Genomic DNA, 27,863 nt, shown 5'->3' with positions numbered 1-27,863 from the left:
CACTGTACAAACTTTAGAAGACATCTGAAGGCAGCTTTATATAGATTCCGGCCCCAGAAAAAGTCATTTTTTGGTGGGAAATCATGGTGTGAAATCTCATGAGATCATGGCATAAAAAATGACCGCTGTTCTTTTGTGAGAAAAAACGGGATGTCCCATTTTTTCCAGGAAACTTTGCAGGAGAGGGTTTTCTACAGTCCTGCAGAAAACCCTCTCCTGCCTGACAGAGGTAATGGTACAAAGTAGCAGTATTAGATTGCTTTGAGTCCAAAGTGTGTGTTTGGAGTAAGCATGCTTGAAATCCTTGCGCGACTGGTGCTGGTTTTACTCTTACTCTGGCTGTATATCATGAAAGCAGTTATACTTGTTAATTGTTGGCTGATAAAGGCAGCGGGACCCTTGCTAGAAAACAAGGTGGTCACGCGAGTCGTTCCCTCATTCCCAGTGGCTGTGCATGGTCTTTTGCTACAAGGGCAAGAGATGGGAGTGATGGCATTGTGATAGGGGCCAGGGAAGAATGGTTTTTGTTAGGGTGAGCCCATTACTAAAACGGGCCTGGATGCTTTGCAACAATTAATGAGCATCTGAGGAATGCTGGGATGGAGATAGCCAGAGGTGAGACTGGTGTGTGCATGCAGAAATCCAAATCTATCTCTTGGATGGACCTATAGAGAATCTCCTAGCAAAGCTGTTTTTCCTTTTCAGGACTGGACTCCTTCAAAAATTCACTTTGATATATCCCTCTTGTCTATCCCACAGTGGATTGTGTGTGTGTGTGTTGTGGGGAGGGCAAGGGGAGGAGAGAGACAAGGAACCCCCTTGTTGAGATCTTAAAGAGTTACATTCATTAAAATCTTTCTCCCATGGATGCCAAACAGCTGGAGAAGCAGGTTTTAATTACAGAAACAAAGGGTCGGACTGCACAGAGATTTCAAGTGCTTTTTTGGTTCGGGGACAGTCTGTTTGCCTGGAATTTTCTGAACAGAAAACTGCTGTGAACAAACCACCACCGCTTTAAAAATATTTACATTTACTTTCTTTAGCAATTTATACTGCTACCTTTCCTAATCATTCGAGGCAGCAAACAATCAAGGGAGAGGCAGACAAGATCTTTCTCTCTCACACGAAAATATTCAGGAATTGCATACGAAGTATTAGTGGCTAAAATAATAAAGAAAAGTGGCAGGAAACATTCACAGTCAACAGAAGGAGTGGCAGCCACTACTAGACCTACTTGAATTTAACCCATTGAAGTTGATGAACATGAATATCTTTGGCTCATGCATTTCTATTGGTCTACTCTGAGTAGAACTAGCATTGAAGAGCACTGACTAATGCAAGTATGGCAAATTTGCAGCCCTCCAGTGTTGGTGAACTGCAACTCCTGTCCCTGGTCATTGGCCATGCTTGCTAAGGCTGATGGGAGTTGCAGTTCAGCAAAATCTGGAGGGCCAAGGTTTCCCCATACCTGGTCTATTGAGATCAAAGACTTACCTAGTCTAGTACGTTTCCCACAGTGGTAACCAGCATCCTGTGGGAAACTCTTCTGAACCCGAGGGCTGCATTGTCTTATTGCAACAAGCCACTGGTGGGTGGAGCCAGAGGCAAAACTGTGAGGTATAATACATGCAGACTTTATCTTTGCACAGTCACCTGGATTCTGCACAGACTCACCTGGCCCTCTCTGGCCTCCACCCAAGCAAGCAAGAGGCAATTTCAGAGTTCAGGGATACAACCAAATCAGGCTAAATCACTTGAGATGCAAAGAATGGCTTGGAAAAAGAGGGTCTACCTGGGGTGTGTTCTTGGGGGAGCACACAGGTGGAGCTGTGATCTAAACTACTGAGCCTCTTGGACTTGCCGATCAGAAGGTCATCGGTTCGAATCCCTGCGATGGGGTGAGCTCCCTTTGCTCGGTCCCAGCTCCTGCCAACCTAGCAGTTCGAAAGCATGCCAGTGCAAGTAGATAAATAGGTACTGCTGAGACGGGAAGGTAAACAGCATTTCTGTGTGCTCTGGTTTCCGTCATGGTGTTCCATTGCGCCAGAAGTGGTTTAGTCCTGCTGGCCGCATGACCTCAAAAGCTATCTGTGGTCAAACGCCAGCTCCCTCAGCCTGAAAGCAAGATGAGTGCCGCAACCCCAGAGTCGCCTTTGACTGGACTTAACAGTCCAGGAGTCCTTTACCTTTACCATTTTATCCTCTTGGGGGAGAGTCTCGATGGTCTGATGGAGAGGCTTGGAGGACTGTATTTGGCCTCCAGGTTTGAGGTCCCCCAACCCCAGCCATAAACAGAGCATGGAGACAAAAGCTACTCCTAGTTTTGCACCCCAGAAGCTGGTATTCAGTGGTGCACTGCCTAATTTAATTAAAACCCCAATTTAGCATGTGATCAGGAGGGGAAGGAGGAGAAAACAATGTTGACGGCTGCATCTTTAATTAGGGACTTTGTATGGCCCCTCAATTTTGTCTGAGGCCCAGATCAGTCCACGTCAGAATGGAGCTTGCAGTGGAGAGACTGAACTCCTTGATTCCTTAGTGAATTGGAGGTGCTGAACCACAAACCTGCTCATAACCCCATCCAACAACACGTTTTGTAACTTGCACAGCAACCCCCTCAAAAAGCCCTGTGATGCATGAAGGGCCAAAATAATGGGAACACTAATTTGCCAAAGGTAGAAGAGGAAACAGATACTCTTCCTGGCAAATAGAGACATTTGGAGTATATGGTGTGGCTATCCAATGTCTTTTGCCCAACCCTGGAGTTGAATGTGACGGATCCTCTGTCCTGGGGGAGTTTCCTGTTCCTGCCTCTTTCTCCTGCTCAACTTGTATTGCCTTCTAGATGAAATGTGTCAGGCTGTATTAGCAGAGACTCCCCTGATTCCCACCCAGGGAGCTTCCGTTGCAAAACAAATAGTCCGGCATCAGCAAAATGTCCGGAATAATAAAAGCCAGTTGCCAGAAAAAGGAAGATGTAACTCTATATTAATGTTCACTGGACACCTTCATAGCTTATTAGTGGCTCTGAATATGATATCGGCAGTTTTTCTGTTCTGCCTGCCATACTGCAAGGATTTCCCAGAGAGGATTTGCGATAGCAAGAGATGGGAAAGGCAAGAGACCCTGGGAAGCCACTGCCTCTCTGAGTAGATGGGGGAAGCCGAGATGGTGCCCTCTGGATTTTGTTGGTCTGACAACATGGTCTGGCCTGGTACAAAGAAGGTTCCTTCTCTCTATGCTGATTGTGCCAAGATAAAAGTGTTGTGCATTTCTTGAAAGCATCCAAAGGGCAGGCCTCTCCACACAGGATACATGATTAATGTATCCAATGAGAAGCTGCTCCTTGCAGGAAACATATTGAAGGGTCTGTTAAATTTAATTGCTGTACATTGAAATGGAAAAATGGGTCTGAATGAGTATTGCTAAAGGGAACATTGGAGAAATTCCATTGAGCTAGAGAGCTCTCTGAGCACCTAATGGGTTGATGATTAACTGTTAGAATATATCTCTGCTCTGCTCTGTCACGTGGTGTTTAACTTTAGATCACGAGTAATGTATTCAGTTGCAAATCGCCATTGAGGGAGTCTTTGTTCTTCAGTTTCTGTAGAAGAAAGATGTGCTATTGTCTCTCCCAAAGAGAAAACAGCTCCAGGCTGTAATGGAGGCTGTGGAGAGAGAGACACCTTTGATTTCAGGTCTGTTTGGAATTATTTCATATTTGTAAGAAGCTGAGTCTGTGCTTGGACATGCATATGATTTTATGCAATGATTTGGATGTATCATTTATTGTTTTAAGTCTGTTTGAAGCAAGTTCTGTTAGCAAAGCTTTGAAACCATATTTTGGGTCTGGACAATTTTTATTCCAAGTTTTTATTCATCCTATTGCTTCAAGCTGCACAATATTAATATCTGCAATAGAATTGGTAGGAATGGGTATGTCAAAAGGAAGGCCTAAGGTGGCTATGTGTTTTATGGAGGGCAGCCTCCTTTTTGAAGGGAATATTTAGCCTGATCCCCTCTTTTATTCATTTCAGTCCTGGAGGTGCTATTGAACATGATTAGGGAGGACCGGTTGGTACAAGGGATAGAGGTCGGAGTGAAACAATATAAACTGAAAGCTTTTGCAGATGACTTAGTTTTGACATTACAGGAGCCAGAACCCAGTACAAAAAGAGTTTTAGAACTTATTCATGAGTTTGGTCGGGTTGCAGGATTTAAGTTGAACAAACAAAAGACTAAGGTTTTGGCCAAAAACTTGACATCTACAGAAACAGAGGGGTTTCAGAGAGAAACAGAATTAAATGTGGTTAAAAAGGTGAAATACCTAGGGATCTATTTGTCTTCCAAAAATTTGAACTTATTTAAAGACAATTATGAAAAATGTTGGTCGGAAATTAAGAAGGACTTAGAAATTTGGTCAAGATTGAAACTTTCCTTGTTGGGTCGAATAGCAGCTATAAAGATGAATGTATTGCCGAAAATGTTATTTTTGTTTCAGACCCTACAGATCGTGGACAGAGTGGAATGTTTTGGAAAATGGCAGAAGGATATATCTGGGTTTGTCTGGCAGGGCAAAAAGCCTCGAATAAAGTTTAAAATACTAACTGACTCGAAAGAAAGAGGAGGGTTTGCCCTGCCGGACTTGAGGTTATATTATGAATCTGCAGCCTTCTGCTGGTTGAAAGATTGGTTTTTGTTAGAAAACACTGATGTCCTGGATCTGGAAGGGTTTGATAATGCTTTTGGTTGGCATGCATATCTATGGTACGACAAGGTTAAGGTTCATAAACTGTTCAAAAATCATATTGTCAGAAAATCAATTTTTGCAGTCTGGATGAAATATAAGGACTTATTAGAGAGTAAAACCCCGAGGTGGCTATCACCAGTGGAGGCCAAGGCTCGAAAAAGACCCAATATGGAGGCCTATTGGCCGAAATATTGGGAAATAATCGAAAAAATTGGAGACAACTGGAAACTGCAGAGTAAGGATAAACTAAAAAATAAGGTGCGAGATTGGTTACATTATGCTCAAATTCAAGAGGTTTTTAAATTGGATAAAAAAGTTGGTTTCCAAGTGGAAAAATCGAAATTGGAGACAGAATTGTTAGAACCAAAAACTAAGGTATTATCGAGAATGTACAACTTGCTGCTTAAGTGGAATACACAGGATGAGACAGTTAAATCTGCCATGATAAAATGGGCACAGGATGTCGGACATAACATTATGTTTGAAGACTGGGAAAGGTTATGGAACAACGGGATAAAATTCACGGCATGTAGTGCCCTGAAAGAAAATATTATGAAAATGTTATACCGGTGGTACATGACCCCAGTCAAGCTAGCTAAGATATATCACCTGTCTGATAACAAATGTTGGAAATGTAAGGAGGCAGAAGGGACATTTTTTCATCTCTGGTGGACCTGCCCAAAAGTGAAGGCCTTCTGGGAAATGATTTACAATGAACTGAAAAAGGTATTTAAGTATACCTTTCCCAAGAAACCAGAGGCCTTCCTGCTGGGCATGGTAGACCAGAAAGTGTCAAAGAAAGATAGAACTTTGTTTATGTATGCTACCACAGCAGCAAGAATACTCATCGCAAAGAATTGGAAGACACAAGATTTACCCACGTTGGAGGAATGGCAGACGCAGTTGATGGACTATATGGAACTAGCTGAAATGACCGGCAGAATCCGAGATTTGGATGAAGAATCAGTCGAGGCGGATTGGAAAAAATTTAAAGACTATTTGCAAAAATACTATAAGCTGTATGAACTTTAAGACAGTGCATGTTTTTGGAAAGGTTACGCTTTAGCAAATATGATTAAGCAAATGGTAAAATTAATGACAAATGAGAAAAGAAGTCAATGTGAATCAAACATTTTATGTTTATTTTAAAAGGTAACAAAGTTAAGATACAATATACTGAATATGGGTACATAATAATGGAAAGTTCCAACAAGGTTTGAAATAAGGTAACAAATTGCTGATATTGCTACTACAAAGAACGCAGATCTGGAAGGTGTGGGGAAGTCCAATGGTTTTCCTTTTTGTTAAAAAAATCAAAAATTGTTTCTTGTATTTGGGTGTTTCTGTATTGTATTGAATTGTCAAAATTATGAAAAGAAACGTAATAAAAATTATTTAAAAAAAAAAAAAAATGAAGGGAATATTTAGCCTGGAGAAGAGAAGACTGAGAGGTGATATGATAGCCATCTTCAAATATCTGGAGGGCTGTCCATGAAAGATGGAGCAAGCTTGTTTTCTGCTGCTCCAGTGGGCAGGAATCAAAGCAATGGATTCAAGTTGCAAAAAGGAGATTTCAGCTAAACATTAGGAAGAACTTTCTGACACTAAGAGCTGCTTGGCAGTTAACAGGCTACTTTGGAAGGTGGTGGGCCCTCCTTCATTGGAGGTTTATAAATAGAGGTTGAATGGTCAATTGTTGGGAATTATTTAGGTGTGATTCCTGCATCGCAGGGGGTTGGACTAGATGACCCTTGGAGTTTTTTTTTACAACTCTGCAATTCCATTATTCTATGAAGAGGACAGTCCTCCATGTAAAGGAGTCTTCTATTTGAAGGGCTGGCTGATCCAAGTCTGGGTTAAAGGAAAAGAACAGAGAAGAGAGTGCAGGAGGGGCCTTGAAGTTGCTCATTGACAGGGACTCTGGACTGAGCAGGCAAAGAGGTCACCTGGTCATGCAGTCTTCCCTCATATGAGATGGATTGTGTTTCTATTAAAATCATCGCGATTGTTTCTCATTGTACATCCATGCACATATATGGGCTCCTTGGGAGGAAGGGAGGGATATAGATTTAACAAGAGGAAATTTATTCATACAAATTAGTATTTGTAAATTATATGCAAATTGTACAGACTTTTGCTGATGGGTAAATGGCCACCCTAGGGAAGGCTTTGACTCCCAGGAAGGAGAACAAAAAGTAGCAATGGATGTGTTGAATGGAAGGTAAGAGCAGAGGTGAATTATCTGGTAGACTCAGCCTTTGCAAGATGCAACGTGGGACTCACAACACTATTCAGAGCTGGGGAATTACTCTGGGTGCAGTATTTTTTTAGATAAAATCTTGGACCACTTCCCCAGCTTGCTTAAGAGTGCTCAAAGTGACATGCAAAAACTTTTTCCCCTGGAAATTTTTAAAAGCATCCATTAAAACAGAAAACTCTTAAAACTGCTGAATGGCAAATTAAAATAACAGCAGTCAGCAAAGGGGAAAGAAACCATACACAACCCCTTTTAAAAACACAGTGTTAATCAATGGAGAGAAGTGGAAGCTTTTCCTCTATTATGTACTAAGCACTCCGAGTATATTTCATCCTCCCTCCCTCCTTTAAAGAAGGGTCTTAAGGATTGCAGGAACAGAAATAGCAGCCCAGTCCAGCTCTTTGAATGGGCTTATTTCACTTATGCACTTATTTTCAGCTTGGGTACACAAGGCACCTTGTAATGGCTACACATCTCCTACCGTACCCCCCTCTTTTGGTGCCTCCTTGGGACTCATAAGTTGCTCAGTGAGGTTGGGTGAAATGTGTGAAGGATCCTGGGGCTGCCTGGAATGTACCACATAGAACAGCGGTAGGCAATATGGCGCCTCTCCAATTATTGTTGGGCTCTGAATCCCATCAGCCCCAGCAAGCACAGCCAATTGTCAAGGATGATGGGAGCTGGAGTCTAAGAACATCTGAAAGGCCACAGGCTCCCCATCCTGGGTGCACATTGAACCCAGGATCTCAGCTGAGATGCTTGTATGTGTACATAAGGAGCACTGGAGCATCTGGAGAAGACATGTATGCAATAGATGTGCTGAATTCACACAAGGGTCAGAAAATATGGCTGGAGATCATGAAGAAAGATAAATCAGCTCTGCTCAGTACAGCATCTCCCTTTGAAGAGCATCCCCCAGCACATGTTCAAACATCCCTCCACAACTACGAGGAAACATTTTTCAACAAACAAATGGATAAACAAGCAGTAAAGTTAAGAATCTCATCAATTAAAATTCTGTACCAGATACTCGATTCCACATGGAATTCCATGCTTGCAGAATCACGTAAGATGAACAGCTTCACTAATAGGCAATGGCACAGCCGCCAGCTGTTTGTTCATAGAGGTGGTCTTTCATGTACGATGCACCAGGATATAGGATTCAGAACACCTGCCTACATGTCTCAAAAAGTCATTTTAATTATGAAGGGGTTCCCTCTCTGCTTTACTGGTTCCAGGACTGGCCCAAGGCAATTTTCTGTCTGAGGCTAAAGACAAGATGGAACTGTTTTCCTCACCTTCCACTTACAGAAGCCGACCAGAATGTCAGTTGAATCTTACTTTTTGACGCCAGCCACAGTGCTGTGTCTTCTTGGGGGGATCTGGCTTAATGTAGGTGGGGCACACAGGTCTGTTGTCCAATGCGCCATTGCTACTCGACATCTGCCACCTGAGATAGTTCCTTTGTTTTGCCTAATGATAGGGCTGGCCCTGCACTTTTACAGCCAGCTGGTCAACACTTCTAGCAAGCTCCTTGGGATTGGTGCTCCCTATTGTCTCCATTCTTAAGGAAATCAGCCCTGAGTGCTCACTGGAAGGACAGATCGTGAAGCTGAGACTCCAGTACTTTGGCCACCTCATGAGAAGAGAAGACTCCCTGGAAAAGACCCTGATGCTGGGAAAGATGGAGGGCACAAGGAGAAGGGGACGGCAGAGGACGAGATGGTTGGACAGTGTTCTCGCAGCTACCAGCATGAGTTTGACCAAACTGCAGGAGGCAGTGGAAGACAGGAGTGCCTGGCATGCTCTGTTCCATGGGGTCATGAAGAGTCGGACACGACTAAACAACTAAACAACAACAACAACATTGGGTACTCCATAGTGCAGCCAGTGCCTGCCTAAAGTAGGACTGGTGCGAAATGCCAATGTTGATTGGCTGTTATGTCAAGCCCACAGAGTTCCTCATTGAAGCCTGCTCAAAGCGTGGCTTGGGGTAAGTTGTGATGTAAGAAGGCCTTGTTTCCTGCCCTGCCCTGTATTCGTCGCATGCAGCACCATTTCCATTCTGCTGCAGTCTGCCCTTTGCCAAAAACAACATTATTCGTCTCACTGTCTGTGGTGGCAAAATTACAGCAACTTACATACGTAATTGGGATGCGGGTGGCGCTGTGGGTTAAACCACAGAGCCTAGGACTTGCCGATCAGAAGGTCGGGGGTTTGAACCCCCGCGATGGGGTGAGCTCCCGTTGCTCGGTCCCTGCTCCTGCCAACCTAGCAGTTTGAAAGCACATCAAAGTGCAAGTAGATAAATAGGTACTGCTCCTGTGGGAAGGTAAACGGTGTTTCTGTGCACTGCTCTGGTTCACCAGAAGCGGCTTAGTCCTGCTGGCCACATGACCCGGAAGCTGTACGCCGGCTCCCTCGGCCAATAAAGCAAGATGAGCACCGCAACCCCAGAGTCGGCCATGACTGGACCTAATGGTCAGGGGTCCCTTTACCCTTTACCTTTACATACGTAATTAATCACATAAATTATGTAAGTTACATTGTGATCACCTCCTTTGGCCCCTGGAATTTTAGTGCAAAGGGGAAATGATGCAAATTGAGGGGGGAAGCCCACCACGACCCATTAAGTATCGTTTGCCAATTGAAAGCAGCAACAACAGGAAATACTGATTGGATTCGCCAGATTGAATTCTGTTCTGGAGAAGGGGCGAATAAGGGAACATTGTCACTTTCCACTCCGGTTTCTTTTTTCATCAGAATTCCCCAACATCCCTTGCTGTAAGCTGGAATTGCTGTTAGCAATCCAAAGGATCTTCAGCTACATAAAAAATAAGCTTGGGTCACATAGTGTCACGGTGAGAGCCAGTGTGGTGTAGTGGTTAAGAGTGGTGGAGTCGTAATCTGGTGAACCGGGTTTGCTTCCCCGCTTCTCCACATGTAGCTGCTGGGTGACCTTGGGCTAGTCACACTTCTCTGATGTCTCTCAGCCTCACTCACCTCACAGAGTGTTTGTTGTGGGGGAGGAAGGGATAGGAAATTGTTAGCCGCTTTGAGACTCCTTTGGGTAGTGATAAAGTGGGATATCAAACCCAAAAAACTCCAAAACTCCAAAAAACGGTGGCCCAGCCCACCTGTCAAAATGGCGCCCTGGCCAGAGTCTGCTTTGCATCCCTCCCCTGTAGAGGCTTAGACTGCTGGGGAAGGAAGCGGGTTGAGAGCGGTTGGGAGGGCAGGGACCTTCAGTCCTCGCAACTGCTTCATTAGTAGGCAAGACCTACTGGGAAGAGTTGCTGTGCTCAGTAGGCCTGTGCTGTTTTGATTTCTTTGAATAAAGTGTTAACTTCACTGACATTGGTGTTTTTTATGACCTACTCCTGACTCCAGCTGATATCTGTTAACCAAATAAGCCAAGGATTAAACTGGGTGTATCCTCTACATGCAAAACATGCGCTCTGTCACTGAGTAATGTCTGCTTTGCACAAAAACAGACATCAGCAGGAGTACCTTAGCTGCTGACACATCACTAAAAAACAGGGAATGCATGGGGGGGGGGAAACACCACCAAAGAGGAAAGAGATTTGCATAAAATTTGCACAAGTTAATTCATATGTATAGCTACAAATTTAGAAGCAATTGTTATAATTCATTTAGGAATTCAGTGCATCTCATTGTAGTGCAGAAGACTGGCCTGTGTGCCTGCCTCTTCCATTTGCTGTCCAGGTTCTAACTGTGGACTGGCAACTTCAAGGCCTCTGATCTCACCTTTTGCAGTTGCTTATTGTCAAACCAGACTTGGATCAGATAGTCCTTCAAATAGAGAGAACCCACTGCTTGACAAATGGTGGGGAACTTCCAGCCTGAGGGTGTAACTGGGCCCAGCAGGGATCCTAATTGACCTGCAAGGCCATTTCCCCCAAACCATGTCCCCCTGCCTCACACCTGGCATCATCTATGACATCTGGCATGCAGCAGGTAAAAGTGCAGCTACAAAGGAACAACTGGGAGTTTGGAGCCTGCTCTTGATTATTCATTAGCAAGCTGGGTTCACTGACAGTGCTGATCAGCTGATTGACGATGACAGTGAACCACACTTCAAACTGCGAATGGACATTTCCCCTCTTCCCTTCTATCTGCCAGCTTGCAGATAGAAAACTCCCACTTCTAGGCATTGTGTGAATCCCAACCATGCCTGCAAAAGGACAAAGAAGGGCTCAATGTCAGCGCCAATCAGCTGATTGGTGCTGGCAGTGAGCCCCTTTGACGTTGCCACCTGATGCCATAATGATATCAGGTAATTGATAGGTGGGCAGGGCTGATCACCTGTCAAAGTGGTCCACAGGGGTTGGGGGGTATCAGGATCCACCCTGCTGACCAAATCTAATTGCTCACCTCTGAAACAGAGGGCTGTCTCCTGAAAAGCAGGATGTGTCCTCATTGTAAGAAAAGCAACAACAACAAGCAAGGCCACAGCCCATTTCTGTAACCAGATATAATAATAATAATAATAATAATAATAATAATAATAATTATTATTATTATTATTTATTATTTATACCCCGCCCATCTGGCTGAGTTTCCCCAGCCACTCTGGGCGGCTCCCAATCAAGTGTTAAAAACAATACAGTGTTACATATTAAAAACTTCCCTGAACAGGGCTGCCTTAAGATGTCTTCTGAATGTCAGGTAGTTGTTTATCTCTTTGACATCTGATGGGAGGGCGTTCCACAGGGTGGGCGCCACTACTGAGAAGGCCCTCTGTCTGGTTCCCTGTAGCCTCACTTCTCGCAATGAGGGAACCACCAGAAGGCCCTTGGCGCTGGATCTCAGTGTCCAGGCTGAACGATGGGGGTGGAGACACTCCTTCAGGTATACAGGACCGAGGCCGTTTAGGGCTTTAAAGGTCAGCACCAATACTTCGAATTGTGCTTGGAAACGTACTGGGAGCCAATGCAGATCTTTCAGAACCGGCCTTATGTGGTCCCGGCGGCCACTCCCAGTCACCAGTCTAGCTGCCGCATTCTGGATTAACTGCAGTTTCCGGGTCACCTTCAAAGGTAGCCCCACGTAGAGCGCATTGCAGTAGTCCAAGCGGGAGATAACTAGAGCATGCACCACTCTGGTCAGACAGTCCGCGGGCAGGTAGGGTCTTAGCCTGTGTACCAGGTGGAGCTGGTAAACAGCTGCCCTGGACACAGAGTTAACCTGCGCCTCCATGGACAGCTGTGAGTCCAAAATGACTTCCAGGCTGAGCACCTGGTCCTTCAGGGGCACAGTTACCCCATTCAGGACCAGGGAATCCCCCACACCCACCCGCTCCCTGTCCCCCCAAAACAGTACTTCTGTCTTGTCAGGATTCAACCTCCAACCAGCATCCTAAGACACACTGAGTTACTCTGGCTCTAGAGCTGAGCAAGTCCTGGGGGGAATGTTGAGAAGGTGCCCCTCCCTTCCCTCCCGCTGCGTCTCCCTCTGTCGCATTTGATAAGTGTCAAATCAAGGTTCTACCGAGTCTGTCAAGGTCACTTTCAACATGTCACAGTTCGGCGGGCAGCCTCGCTCCACTTCGTTTGCAATTTTCTTCCTTTCGTGTTTGTTTATTTGGCTTTTAAGTAGCCAGGCGCCCACAGAAACCGATGCCTGCGCTTCCAGCTCGAGGAGAGGCTAGCAGGGCAGAAGGAAAGAGCGGGCTGGAGGTGAGGAGGCCAATGGAAACATTTACTCGGCAAGGACCTGCTCCCATCTCCCTTCAAATGAAAGTGCACGTGACGGAGTCGGTTGGCGTTTCGTGCTACTTGAGAGCCGGAAAGTCTCAAAAGAAGTGCTGAAGTTTTTGTCCAGAGGATGGAAGCAGCTTGAATTGGGAAGCCACTTTTTGCCATGCCGCACCATTTTTGGGGGACAGGGGGTGGGCAGGTGTGGAGGACTCCCTGGTCCTGAATGGGGTAACTGTGCCCCTGAAGAACTAGGTGCACAGCCTGGGAGTCATTTTGGACTCACAGCTGTCCATGGAGGCGCAGGTCAATTCTGTGTCCAGGGCAGCTGTCTACCAGATCCATCTGGTACGCAGGTTGACCCTATCTGCCTGTGGACTGTCTTGCCAGAGTGGTGCATGCTCCAGTTATCTCCCGCTTGGACTAATGCAATGCGCTCTACGTGGGGCTACCTTTGAAGGTGACCTGGAAACTGCAATTACGGTAATCCAGAATGTGGCAGCTAGACTGGTGACTGGGAGCGGCCGCCGGGACCACATAACACTGGTCCTGAGAGATCTGCATTGGCTCCCAGGACATTTCCGAGCGTGTTGGTGCTGACCTTTAAAGCCCTAAACGGCCACAGTCCTGTATACCTGAAGGAGCGTCTCCACCCCCATCGTTCAGCCCAGAAACTGAGATCCAGCGCCGAGGGCCTTCTGGTGGTTCCCTCATTGCGAGAAGCGAGGTTACAGGGAACCAGACAGAGGGCATTCTCGGTAGTGGCGCCCACCCTGTGGAATACCCTCCCTTCAGATGTGAAGGAAATAAGCAGCTATCCTATCCTTAAAAGACATCTGAAGGCAGCCCTGTTTAGGGAAGTTTTTAATATATAATGCTGTATTGTCTTTAACACTTGATTGGGAGCTGCCCAGAGTGGCTGGGGAAACTCAGCCAGATGGGCGGGGTATAAATAAATTATTATTATTATTATTATTATTATTATTATTATTATTATTATTATTATTGTTATTATACCTATTGGCCCAGCATTGGAGGTGTGGAACCTGTGGCCCTCCAAGCGTTGTTGGATTCCAACTCCCATCATCTCAGACCATAAACCATGCTGGCTGACATCTGGAAAATCACAGTTTCCTCATCCCTGGTCTACATTGACAGGAACAGCTCTCTGGGAGCTCAGGCAGAGATGGGTCCTTGCCACCACCTGATCCCTTTCTCAAAAGGAGGGCTGTTAACATATTTCCAGGTAATCCTGCCGTGGGGAAATGTGAAACAGAATCTTAAATAAAGTGGTGCAGAGGAACAGAGGAAGCTGCTCTACCAGACCCTTGGAACAGCCACCTTAGTGTTGTCCATTGTGACTGTCAGCCATCCTAGAGAAGCAAGGGGATTGAACCTGGAGCCTTCTGCATGTGCAGAGTTACTCTGCCTCTGAACTCTGCCCATTCCTTATGCTCGGTAATGTGCAGTAGGGGAGCAAGCCACATCACAGCTTCAGTCATCTTTATGAACATTGTATCCTCTTAAGGATCCACTGTCTGTGGATCTGGTCTGGCTTCAACTAGCCTGATGCTCCATTTGGTGCTAAGGCAACAGTGCGTGCAGTTAGTCTACCTTTCTTGCTCTGACCCATGTCAATAGGAGCGGAGAGGGGACATCTGCCCCCAGTTGATTTCCATTCTGTGTCACTAACACCACTCAGGCCACGTGACTCTTTTGACTTTTATAACAAGGCACCTTTATTACAGTGACAGACCAAAGAACTCCTTGAACTCCTTCGGAACCTGAGGACAAATGGAGGACACATCAGAAATATATATAACAAAGAGAATATGTCATTGTTCACCTCCTGCCACCCTTTATTTAACTAGGGAAACTGCCTGAAGTGGCAGGGAACAAATGACCTCACAAAGGTCAACAGGGGTATTTGCACCAGCTGTACCCCCAACAGTGACATTTCTCAGGCTTTTGCCTGATTAGTAACAAAGTCTAGTTGTGTTTGAGTTTGAGCTGCCTTTGTTTGTTATTGCGAGGACAGGATTTTAAATTCTTTTTTAAAGAAAAAGCTTAAGCCTGTGTATGGAATCCTTCTCCGAACCCAGAAATATTATATTGGAAGGAGAGTTCCAGTCCCCCCGCCTTACCTTATCTTTATATTTCAGGAGAACCTCATATGTGTTACAGGATTTGGAGATCAATTCATCGGCATCCAGATCTACGATGTTATTGCACAGCTGTAACAGAGAAGAAAAGTGACAGCTTATCAGTCAACCAGGCTTGCTGTTTCACAGATTATATTGCCATTTTTGTTTGGTTGCAAATGTATTGCAGTCTCTGATATGAAAATATTTGAATATAAGAAGAATGATGAGTGATCAGACTAAAAGTCAGTCAGCTCCAGCACCAGTGGGAAGCATCACTAGTGATGCCCACCGTCCTGCAGGATGGCACCGCCAATCCCTGGAGCCTCCCGACTCTGCTATTGCTCTTCTTTGCTGTCATTGAGTCTCGTTCACACATTACACCAAACACAGGTCCATGTGTTTGCATAAAAGGGTTAGACTTGTTGATTTGTACTACTCAACTATTGTGTGCCCAGACTGTGCACTCATTGATTGTTATATCTGAATTAAACTCAGAGCTTAGAAAGCTATTATTTAGGGACTAGTTTTCAAAATGTTTAAAAAGGAACGAATATTGGTTCCTTCACAAAATGAACTAGTCCATTCACATTCAGTTCACAGTTCAATTCAAGTTCATCCAAATGATCTTTGGCATTTCCCCCAGGATCCAGGCTGTTACAATCTGCTGGGCTGATGTATAAAGCATATTTAAGAATATTAATAAAACATTAAAACACATACACAGTGGAATGTGATCTGTTAATTTCCCCCAACTATTACAAACTTCACAGAACAATAAAATTGTAGACTTGGAAGGGGCCATGAGTATCGTCTAGTTTAACTCCCCACAATGAAGGAATCTTTTTTGCCCAATATAGTCTAAAGAGTAAAAAAGCACATGTAAGAGAATGGACTTGAAGATGATCTTGAAGGTGACTTTTATCATGAGAGTAACCAATTGGCAGCAGCAGAGAGCAAGAATCTGTGGCCCTCAAGATGTAGCTCAGGGTTCAGCAACCTTTTTCAGCCATACGCCGGTCCACCGTCCCTCAGTCTATGTGGTGGGCCGGACTATATTTTTTGGGGAAAAATGAACGAATTCCTATGCCCCACAAATAACCCAGAGATGCATTTTAAGTAAAATCACACATTCTACTCATGTAAAAACACCAGGCAGGCCCCACAAATAACCAGAGATGCATTTTAAATAAAAGGACACATTCTACTCATGTAAAAACACGCTGATTCCAGGACCATCCACGGGCCGGATTTAGGAGGTAATTGGGCCTGATCCAGCCCCCGGGCCTTAGTTTGCCTACACCTGATGTAGCTGGACAACAATTACCATCATCCCTAACCATTGACCAGGCTGGCTGGGGCTGATGGGTGTTAGAGGTCAATAATATCCAGAGGGTTACAGGTTTCCTACCCCTTGTTTATAGCATGGTTGCTGAATACGGTTAGGTCGTATTGGTGCATTATCATCTCTGTGGCAGGCAGCAGCAAAAATCTAGAAGTTCCCTAGGTATGCTCCGTTGCTTTCCTTCCAACCCTACAACTTCACCATTCAGCATTCATTCATTCATTCATTTATAAGGGTATGTGTATGCCACTGTATCGTAAAATATCAGGGCAGCATACAATGTTCACCAAGATTTTTGTAGGTAGCTTGCCTATGTGGGAATTCCAGGGTACCCTGGATTATAGTCCTGGTGCTTAAATCCCATCTCATGTAACTTTTAGGTGTCCTGATAGTCTGACTCACCATTAAAATGTCGTCTCCATTCATGTCTTCTCTGAGGATCTGATCTCTCACTGTCTGCAACATTGTGTAGGCTACAATCACTTGAAAGTTTCTGCAAGGCAGCCCAGTCAGAAACACCTTGGAGGAGACCAACACAAGCTAGAATTAGGGGTGAACGGAACAGTCTATTCCCAGCTTGTGCCAATTATATGTGTGCTCATTCATACGTCTGTTCCATCTCTGCATTCACCTGTGATTTTTTTTTCATTAAAAAAATCTGAACTCTAATTTTGTATAGACAGAGAAGATTTCCCCCCAAAAAAAGTTAAAAGAAAAGTAAAATACCATCATTATAAATATTCTGGAGGGTGTTGTAACAAATGTGGCTTACACATGATCGATTGTTCTTGTGTGAACTATACATTTTGAATATTATCTCCAACACATTTTGTTGTTATATAACCTCTAAAACAGCTTGTTCTGTGTTTGTGTATTTATTATGACATTTAAAAATTAGCTTATGTCACAGTTTTAACAAATCTTTGCACTTATTTAACATTCATTCCCATATTTTCATATAATGGGATACATTATACCATAGAATCCTGTGCCAAATTCCTAGTTCCCATTCTTTTATAGAAGATGAAGATGATGAAGAGGAGGAGGAGGAGTTTGGATTTGATCTCCCCCTTTATCACTACCCGAAGGAGTCTCAAAGTGGCTAACATTCTCCTTTCCCTTCCTCCCCCACAACAAACACTCTGTGAGGTGAGTGGGGCTGAGATTGGCAAGCCCAAGAGGCTCAGTGGTTTAGACCACAGCGACAAAGCTAAAGGGGTAAAAGGGCTTGGTGAGCTGGGAGAGTCTGTGGCAGAGAGAAGTCCAGAATCAGAAGCAGGAGAGGAAGGCGCCCAAGAGGCAGAGAGTCTGGCTGGTGAAGAGGCACAGGTGTCTCCTGCTGCTGCAACAGCCTCCTCTCCTCGCTGGTCTCCCAGAACCCGCAGAGGCATGAAGTGGGAGGAGCAGAGGACAGGCATGCTGGCGCAGTCTCAGATTGCTTGCAGAAACCCTGGGAGAGGAGGGCACTTAGGCAGCTGTGTGAAGGCAGGGACCTCCAGCCTCCACAACTGCCTCATAGGGGCAAGACCTACCAGAGAGAGTTGGTGTGCTCATTAGGCCTGACACTCCTGTGCCGATCCTGATTTTTCTAATGAAGTGTTAGCTTCACTTAACTCTGTGTCATTTACTGCTGGCTGGCATCTGACACCACAAACAACACAAGCAACACGAAGACCAGTATACTAGATAGCACTGCAATTCTTATTGCATAATATACAACAAAAACAAATTGTGTACACTTGTAAATTCCAGCGAAACAGTCAGATTATCCGGGATCACTGTCCTACGTTGTTATTCAATTACTACTTCAGCACTATGAACGCCTAAAATGTTTTACTGCTTAGCCCACAGGATAGCATCTATTACTTTGTTTCAACTATAGACTTATTATACTTCTACGGAATTTCAAAGATTGACAGATATGTGTTCATTTGATTTCAAATATATTGGAGAATTTACAAGTGTACACAATTTGTTTTTGTTGTATATTATGCAATAAGAATTGCAGTGCTATCTAGTATACTGGTCTTCGTGTTGCTTGTGTTGCTTGTTGTGTTAAGTTTGCAACACAGGGGTTTGTTGTTCTGTATCGGCTCCTGACACCGACAGGGTTTTTGCAGGGGTTAAATGAGGAGCAGGAGACCCATGTAACGAGCCACCTCAGTGGTTTAGACCACAGCACCACCTGTATCCATTATGGCTAGTAGGCATTGATTGGCCTGATGTTCCATGAAATTGTCTAATCCTCTTTTAAAGCCATCCAAGTTAGTGGCCTCACTGCCTCTTGTGTGAGCAAGTTCTAGAGTTTAACTGTGTTGCACTGTGTGAAAAAGTCCTTTCTTTTCTCTGTCCTGAATTTTCCATCATTCAGGTTTGTTATTGTTGTTGTTGTTTAGTCGTGTCCGACTCTTTGTGACTCCATGGACCAGAGCACGCCAGGCACTCCTGTCTTCCTCCCGCAGTTTGTATTTTTATTTTGTTCCATTTTATGTTGGTTTGGGGTTGGATAGTGAGTGGGGTGGGGATTTGTTTTGTTGGTACAATTGTTTTTGGTTTGATTTGTTTTTTATTTTGTAAATGGAGGTTGGTTTGAGGCTTGGGATTGCTACCGTAGTGGGGCGAGGGAGGTATGGCGGTGGGGGCAGATGTCATAGGCGAAGGGGATCGAGATACGGATATGCTCGTACCCCTTCCAATCTGCGCCCCATCCCGAGGGACGAAGGTAGGGTGAGCAAGGATTACTCACCTCCGTCACTGGTGTTGTGCAATGCCAGGTCTATAGGCAACAAAACCGCCACTCTGCGAGACTTCTTCACCTCACAGGGGGTTGACCTGGCTTGTGTGACGGAGACCTGGGTGCGCGAAGGGGAAACTGTTACCTTACGACAGATGGTGCCCCCGGGTTTCTCCGTCCTCCACCAGTCGCGGACTGTGGGCCGGGGGGGAGGGGTGGCATTATTAATCCGGGAAGATTGTTCTTTCAGGGCTCTACCATCGCCATCGATTTCCGGCATTGAATGTGTTGGCCTAGTGTGGGGCTCCGAGGTGAGCTTGGCTGTCTGGCTGGTGTACCAGCCACCTAGCGCACCAGCAGCCACCCTGTCAGGCCTGCTGGAGGTGGTGGCCGGCTGGGCCTTGGAGTTCCCTAACCCATTGGTATTGGGGGACCAACATCCATGCTGATGCCATTCCCTCCTCACAGGCTCTGGACCTGGTGTCTTCCATGGCGACACTAGGGCTCTCCCAGTTTGTTTCGGGCCCCACACATCAAGCAGGCCACACGCTGGATTTGATCTTTGGCGCCGGTATAGATGTGATCATGTCTCCTTCGATGAAGGTGCCATGGTCTGATCACCACGCTCTGAAAGCCAGGATTGATTTTCCACCCCCACCCTGCTTAGGTGGCGAGCCAATTTGGGCTCGCCTGCAGAGGCTGATGGACCCTGATAGATTCCGTCAGGCCTTGTGGGACCTTGCTCCCCCTGGCGACTCATTGACTGAGCTTGTTGAGGGCTGGAATATCCAGCTCTTAGCAGCCATCGATGAGATCGCACCTAGGTGCCCTCTGGGACCCCGCAGAAACCGGGCTCCCTGGTTTACCGAGGAGCTTCGGAAAATGAAGCGGGACCTCAGACGGCTAGAGCGAGTATGGCGGGGTGCCCGTGACGGAGCCTCAAGAACATCTTATAGGGTTTTTATGAAAAGCTACAAGATGGCAGTGAAGGCCGCTAAGAAGTCCTACTTCTCGGCTTCCATTGCCTCCGCTAGCTCTCGCCCGGCGCAATTATTTAGTATAATTAGGTCTTTAACGTCCCTTGAAGGACAGCCAAATTTAAATAACAATTTGACACACAGCTGTGAGGCATTTGCGAGCTTTTTTGCGGAGAAGGTCCTGTTGCTCCGCCATGACCTCCCTGCCAATTTGGATACAATAAAGGAACTGGAGGCCCCTCGACTGTCCTCGGGTCCAGTATTGGACCACTTTGACTGGATATCCCCAGCCGATGTGGACAGACTCCTCCGAGCTGGAAAGCCCACCACCTGTCCTCTTGACCCGTGCCCGCCTTGGCTGATTAGAGCGTGTCCAGACGAGGTGTGGGCCCCCCCTGGGTGATATCATCAATTTGTCCCTTGGCACCGGGATATTCCCAGGGGAACCGAAGGAGGCAGTGGTGCGTCCGCTCTTAAAGAAAACATCATTAGATCCCTTAGATCTATCCAATTACCGCCCGGTTTCGAATCTTCCATTCCTGGGTAAGGTGATTGAGAGAGCGGTTGCTGAACAGCTTGGTAGGTTTCTGGATGAAACATCGGCTCTCGATCCATTCCAGTCCGGCTTCCGCGCTGGTCATGGGACCGAGATGGCTCTGGTCACCCTAACAGATGATCTCCGCAGGCAGCTGGATCGAGGCGGGTTGGGGCTGCTGATTCTTCTAGACCTGTCAGCAGCCTTCGACATGGTCGATCACGAACTCCTAGACCACTGCCTTGCCGACGTGGGGATCCAGGGCACATTCCTCCAATGGCTGCGCTCGTTTCTCTCTGGTCGGGGTCAGAGGGTGGCGCTTGGGGGGGAATTGTCATCGCGCCACTCCTTGGTGTGTGGAGTGCCTCAGGGTGCGATTCTCTCCCCGATGCTTTTTAACATCTTTATGCGCCCCCTCGCCCAGCTTGTCCGGAGTTTTGGGCTGGGTTGCCACCAGTATGCCGATGACACCCAACTCTATCTGTTGATGGATGGCCATCCTGGTTATGTGGGAGCCGGTTGAAGTTAAATCCTTCGAAGACAGAGGTCCTCTGGCTGGGACGGAGCGATATGGGATTGAGGGGGCAACTCCCATCTCTTGCGGGGGTGCAATTAGTGCCAGCATCGTCCGTTAAGAGTTTGGGTGTAATCTTCGATACCTCCCTCTCTATGGAGGCGCAGATTACAGCTATAACAAAGGCGGCATTTTTTCATCTCCGCCAAGCTAAGCAGTTGGCTCCTTATCTCTCTCGCCCTGACCTAGCCACTGTGATCCACGTGACGGTCACCTCCAGACTGGATTATTGTAACTTGCTCTACGTGGGGCTGCCCTTGAGACTGACCCAGAAACTCCAGCGGGTGCAGAATGCTGCGGCGAGACTCCTTATGGGGTCTTCGCTGTGAGATCATATTCATCCGGTACTATACCAGCTGCACTGGCTCCCGGTGGAGTACAGGATCAGGTTTAAGGTGCTGGTTTTAACCTTTAAAGCCCTATACGGCCAAGGACCCTCGTACCTACGGGACCGCCTCTCCTGGTATGTCCTACAGAGAAATTTACGGTCTGCAAATAAAAACATCCTGAAGATCCCAGGCCACAGAGAGGTTAGGCTGGCCTCAACTAGAGCCAGGGCTTTCTCGGCCGTGGCTCCAATCTGGTGGAACGCTCTGTCACAAGAGACTAGGGCCCTGCGGGACCTGACATCTTTCCGCAGGGCCTGCAAGACAGAGCTGTTCCACCAGGCCTTTGGTCAGGGCACAGCCTGACCCCCTCCTCTGGCAATCTGCACAGAATTTTGCTTAATGGTTGCCATCAATTTGATTTTTATTTGATTTTAATTAATTTTATAATGAATGTTTTTAGAATGTTGGATTATTTTGATTGTTGTTAGCCGCCCTGAGCCCAGCTTCGGCTGGGGAGGGCGGGATATAAATAAAATTTATTATTATTATTATTATTGCAGTCCATGGGACTCTCAAGAGTCTCCTCCAGCACCATCATTCAAAAGCATCAATTCTTCAGTGATCAGCCTTCTTTATGGTCCAGCTTTCAGGTTCGTTAGATGCCCACAAGTTCTAGTGTTGTGAGAGAGGGAGAAAACCCTTCTCTATCCACTTTCTCAATGCCACGCATAATTCCATAAACTTAGCATGTCACCTCTTCCTTGCCTGGTTCTCTAATCTCAAATGCCCCAAATGCTTTAACCTCTTCTCGTAGATGAGTCACTGCAATCCCTGGATTGATTGTCCTTTTCCGAATATGTGGCGACTAGAATGCTCCCTGCAACCCAAATATTTGCCACTTGCTGGTTGTTGTTGTTGTTTTTTAAAAAAGATCTGGGCAAAAGTTTTTACTTAAGTATGTGTTCTTTATCACTGTACATATTTTAACACATTTCTGCAATTTTGGGCACACTTTGCTACATTTTGAGCTGAAAATTGTACCGAAAGATTCAGAGAAGTGTAAGATCTGAAGGATTATTCCATCTCACTCAGCACATTGGTCTGGGAGCTGCTGCAGATCAGATCAATTTGCACCAGAATGCACAGAAGCTGAATTCTTCCAGCGTACCTCACTAGAATCAGTGGATGTGATGGGGAAGCGGGCGAGGGAGAGGGCTGAACCGCTTGAAATCTCTGCTTAGCATTTATTCTACTTTCTCTTCCCCATCAGTCATTTTAGGTTGACAGCAATGTGTGCACCCAAGTGTTGTTTTGTGTAAGACATGCACTATGTCTGAAGGAGAAAGGATGACAACAAGGTGATATGAGCCACACTGCGATGCCCGGTTATTATAGAAGATGCCTGTTTTGTAACACCAGAAGATCACACTGCAAAGAATCTTATCCCTGACTTCTCAGGATCTGTATAGAAGGAGTAGTTCAGCACACCAATCAAGGAAGTGTCTAGTCTGACACATAGCTGGGTGCCAGCAGGAACCACAAGGCACCTAGAGCCTTAGAAAGGGGTCAATTTCCTCTGTAACTTCCTTTGTTTTTCTCCTGATTTGTTTTGCTCTGCGTGCCACTCATCCCAGATTCTGGTTTAACTAGGAAAATGGCAAACAACCATTTCAGAATTGGAGCATGCCTCATTCACAGCTTTCCGTTCCTTCAGAGAATTTGCATCTCTTAGACCCCTCCCCTGTGCACAGGTACATTGACAAAACACTGCAAAATGGCTCTCTTGGTGTGGTTGCACATCAATCATGTTTTTTTGGGGGGGGGCTTTGGTCTTGTGCATTAGTAAAACACCACACCCAAAGAATCTTCATTAGTTATTGCATTGCAACACAGAATTAGGTGCGGAAGGTGCAACTCTTTACCCACACTTTTGCCATGTGGGATGTATATTTTAAGAACTCACCTTATTTCTAGGATGCAATATGTTTTAAACTGCTTTTAATTTTATGTTTTAATTGTTGTAACCTCCCCTAGGACCTTAGGATGAAGGACAGCTTATTTATGATTGTTGTTATCAATAGGCTTTTTTGTTCCACCTTTTATCTAGGCTTGCGTGTGAATTAATGATGGGGGGGGGGGAGGAAGATGTGAATGCAACAGAGTCGCCGAAAGTTGTAGCAGAATGTGCATGCGGTGTGTGGCACATGCAACCTTTGGAGAGTTTAAAAACCAAGAAAAAAAATGAGAATTCTGAATGCATTGAATCTACTTTGGACGCAAAGCCAGGCAATTCCAGAACTCTAAAATGCAGCGACAAAATTGGAAGATGAGAATCCTAGGTGTGGCTGTGACCGTTGTGGGTTTATCCTGCCACAATGAGGCCCACCTTCAAGATTTGAAGGAGACCAGATAACTTACTGTTCAGGTGCTTTCCCTCCCCCATATTTTCCTTTCCCACTCCATGACCTGCCCAAGATTAGGATACTGAGTCACTCCAGCCTTCAGGAAGGGAAGCAAAGCCCTTTATGAACAGAAAATCTCAGATTTCCTGTGGAGCACAGACTGATCTGGGCTGAAAAGTTTTTTCCGCATGCATATTTTTAAATAGAGCTTAGCTAAATCCAATTCTGCCATGTAGCCAGTACAACAGAGAAGGTGACCTTTGGTTATTTCTTAAGCAAGACAGAGGTAAGCTAAACCAGTGCAGGGGAAACTAATGTGGCATTATTTGGTGGAGGAAAGAGGGCAGGGACAAGGTTGCTTCTAAGGTAGGCTTCCTCAAACTTGGCCCTCCAGATGTTTGTGGCCTACAACTCCCATGATCCCTAGCTGGCAGGACCAGTGGTCAGGGATGATGGGAACTGTAGTCTCAAACAATTCCTGAGGGCTGAGTTTGAGGAAGCCTGTACTAAGGTCTCCTGTGGCTCAGGGGACGGGTGGTCTCAGCTGGTGCAGAAGGGGTGGAAGCCTAGTGAAACTTTCAGGAACATCTGGATAGGTGTGGTGAACTACTGGGCTGCGGGTGGTAGCTTCTCAGTGGATTCTTCATGCTCTGGGTTGACTCTGCCCATTCAGGCTGGTCATTGGATCATTTTGGGCAGGAGACAGTATAAAAGGACTCCTGTTCAAGATGAGCTTTATTTGAGAAGGAATGTCTTCTTGTGCTCTAGTGTGCCCATGTTTCTTTGGTGGTTGTTTGGTTCTGGCTTGCTCCTCAACTCTGCTTTCCAGCGAGTCCTTCAACCCTGATTATTGCCTGATTATTGCCTGCCTGTAACCCGACTATGACCAGCCCTGTCTTTAGCATATGCACCGCAACATATATGAAGAGGCAACATAAAGAAATGGACTCATTGGCAGGGTTTGAGTAAACAATCACAACTGTATACAACAAAAAATAAGACTATATGTATTGAGAAAATTTTGGGGAAACAATATGCAGGGTGAACAATATGGAAATAAACCAAAACAGGAGTATGAGGGAAGTCCAGGGGAGGAGGGTCGAAATATGAAAAATTGTTAAAGATATATTGTTAGAAGAAATATACATGGAAAAATCAATAAAAATTATATATATATATAAAGATCTGCCCAGCACCCCCAAATTAACTTTTATTATGCTTATGTCAGACACCACACTTACACCTTATCTCTTCTTGTGAATGACAAGCGCCGTCATTGAGTCTGAAAAGCGCTGCCGTTGTGAATGACAAGCATGGTGCGTCTTTGGTAAATGAGCACACAAAGTCGAAAGTCCTTTAGTGAAACAGTAGGTATACATTTCAGTAATACCTAGGTATACATGTATTTTGTTTTTCTAGCTTGATCAAAATTATTTATTATTTCGTAACAGGTAGACATTTAAGAGCTTAGGCGACTTCAGCGGCGGGCGCCTGGTGCCCCCCAGAATTCGGCACCTGGGTGCCTTGCACCCCTTGCACCCCCGGGTAAAGACGGCCCTGACTATGACATGGGCAAAGGATTGTGCATAGCTGGAACAAGCTTTACTTAAGACACGTAGGAAGCTCAGTATTTGTCTGCACTGATTGGCAGAGAGACCTTCTACATGCAAAGCATGTAACGGCTAAAAATTAGCCGCTGTTTCTTTAATACAAAAGGAACTGAGTCAGCATGAGTCAGCGGCCTACAATGAATTGGGAAAGCCTGCATGACGCATACAACCTTTCACCTGCGTATGCCTGTATATATAGAGTGGTCATTGATGGTGTGTGCGGTGGGTTGGTTGGATGGTCGAAAGCTGGTTGCGTTTGATATGTATAAAGCTGTTGGTCGTGGTTGTAGAAGACAACTTTTAAGAATAAAAGCAGCATTCTGCAAAGTACTCTTTCTCAAGGACTAGGCAAAGGAGGCAAAGTGTTATGTACTGAGTTGAATAGGATTCAGAATGCAGCAGTCTGATTGGTCCTAGAACAATAGGATTCAGAATGCAGCAGTCTGATTGGTCCTAGAACAATAGGGTCCAGAATGCAGCAGTCTGATTGGTCCTAGAACAATAAGACCCAGAATGCAGCAGTCTGATTGGTCCTAGAACAATAAGACCCAGAATGCAGCAGTCTGGTTGGTCCACAGGAGCCACCCAATCCAGCTCCAGGTGGAAGTGAATCCACAACCTGATTGGCCTACAGGTGAATCCCGGAATTAGCCAATCACGTGGGGCCCATTGTGTAAATAATGTATATAAAGCAGACATTCTGGGGGAACTTCCATTCCTCCTCACCACTATGAGCTGAATAAAGAGCATGAAATCCATTCTCGACTCTGAGTATATTTCACAAACGAGGTTAGAACCTTTTCCTTTTCAAACACTGACAAAGCAGATGCCCCACCACTGGTCCACAGTCCTTCCTTTGCTTGATTTCTTGGTGCTAGAGACTGACAGACGTATGAGAAGAGGGGGTTACAAAAGAAAAAAAAGAAACCTCTTAAGCCATAAGGAAATGAGCTTGTCCCTTTGATTCTGACCCTTCACCCTGAAATTTTACTCCTTCCACTAGAGACCCATAGAAGAACCCTGAAACATTAAAAGATCAGGTCAAACTCTGAGGTCTGGCAACCCTAGGAAGGATATTCAGCATTTGCAATAAACTGCTTGAAGCCCAAAGACCCCAAGAGGAACTGGATAGGAGGCCGACCTGCTACAACAATATCACCAACGCAAATCCTAATGGCCTGGATTAATTGAGCTTCTTTGGAGATAGCGAAGAACTTTCCTTTCCCAACCCAGATGGAGCTTTGCCCTTTCACCTCCCTTCCACATAATTACCGGCAAACGGCTGGTGTGCAGAAGCCGACTCAGCAGGAAGGACAAACACAAGGGAAAAATTCTCTGCACATATTAATTGAAATAATAAAAGGCGCCGGGGTACAGGAGGGGCGGCTGAGGCTGCTAAACAAATGGCTGTTGTTCGGCGGGGTCAGAACATCCTGCTACAGCAGCAGTCCTGGCCTCCATTTGGGATTCGACTTAAAAAGGCAAAAAAAGAAAAAGGCTTTAAGAGGAGCTGTGGCGCAACCACTAATGCGCACCAGCTGTGTAGCTGGCAGGAATCACTGGCCAGCATCAGGGAGGCAACTGGCACAGCACCACGGAGAGGCTGTTTCTCGTCTGGCATGGCTGCCAAGCCCCCTAATTTTTGCCCAGAGAGTCAACAAAACGGAGAGAACTGCCAGCCGTAGTGAAACAGATTTTGCATTTAAAATCCACTGTGGCATCCGCTGCATGGAAAAGATTTTGCTCACTGGAATCTGAATGCAGGTTTCCAGGACTGTGCTGAGAATCTCCCTATCCCTCTCCCCCCTTCTCTCTCTAGATATATATTCTCATTTAATTATGCATTTGCTTTAGGAACTGCCTCTCTATCACTGTTGCTCTTAGGAATGACATGTGGAAGCAATCTAAATCCAGTTAGCCAGCATGGTAGCAAGCAAAATATGCCAATGCATTAAGATGCACAGATGAAGCTGCCTTATACCAAGTGAGACGATTTGTCCATTTAGTCACCCAAACAGGTACTGAGGGGTGTTTTATATCCAGCGTCTCTTAGGAGCATAAACTTCCAGCCATGTACATAGCAAAAACCACTCACCTCCCAAAGTCTCCAGACATCGTCAAAAGACTTGAAAACTCGCTGGAAAAACAGGCAGAACCAAGGGAACAAAGACTGTACCACTCGACCTTTCTCTTCTAGAAATATTAAGGAAATAGAAGTTTAGAACCCACGAATCCTATCTCAACCAAGAGGGACTGGCTGATTGCCCTAACAGAAGAAATAGGTACCTTTAAGCTCATCCAGTTCAACTTCCTGATCCATGTAGGATCTGCAGTGCAGTGCAGGATGCGACAACAATATCCCTGATAGGATGCCCTGCCAGCCAGCATCTGCTTAAGTACTGACAGCAAAGGAGAACCCACCACCCCTGGGAATGCCTTCCTATTGTTGTTTTGTGAATCAATGATGCTGATGGCATCTTGGAACAGTGAGG

The 27,863-nt window shown here is 45.6% G+C and overlaps 1 protein-coding gene and 1 long non-coding RNA gene across 2 annotated transcripts in view; both read right to left on the bottom strand.

Annotated features, from left to right (window-relative positions):
- Positions 1-7,995: 7,995 nt before the first annotated feature.
- LOC310748747 lies at positions 7,996-9,185 on the bottom strand. The gene is made up of 2 exons (XR_014541351.1): positions 8,868-9,185; positions 7,996-8,553 (listed from the first exon to the last, which is right to left on the bottom strand). It is a non-coding gene; the product is annotated as an uncharacterized lncRNA (long non-coding RNA).
- A 5,253-nt stretch (positions 9,186-14,438) lies between these two features.
- Positions 14,439-27,863, bottom strand: part of TBC1D21 (TBC1 domain family member 21) — a 36,866-nt gene continuing 23,441 nt past the window's right edge. Inside the window, exons 8-11 of the mRNA XM_083586928.1 lie at positions 27,467-27,564; positions 16,613-16,729; positions 14,869-14,958; positions 14,439-14,508 (exon numbers count right to left, since the gene is read on the bottom strand). Coding sequence (XP_083443054.1) covers positions 14,467-14,508; positions 14,869-14,958; positions 16,613-16,729; positions 27,467-27,564 — 347 coding nt within the window. The 3' untranslated portion in view covers positions 14,439-14,466. The remainder of the gene's footprint in view (positions 14,509-14,868; positions 14,959-16,612; positions 16,730-27,466; positions 27,565-27,863) is intronic.

Source organism: Podarcis filfolensis (assembly GCF_964270895.1).
Source record: "Podarcis filfolensis genome assembly, chromosome: 14".
NCBI lineage: Eukaryota > Metazoa > Chordata > Lepidosauria > Squamata > Lacertidae > Podarcis > Podarcis filfolensis.
This window is presented reverse-complemented; position numbering and strand designations above follow the sequence as displayed.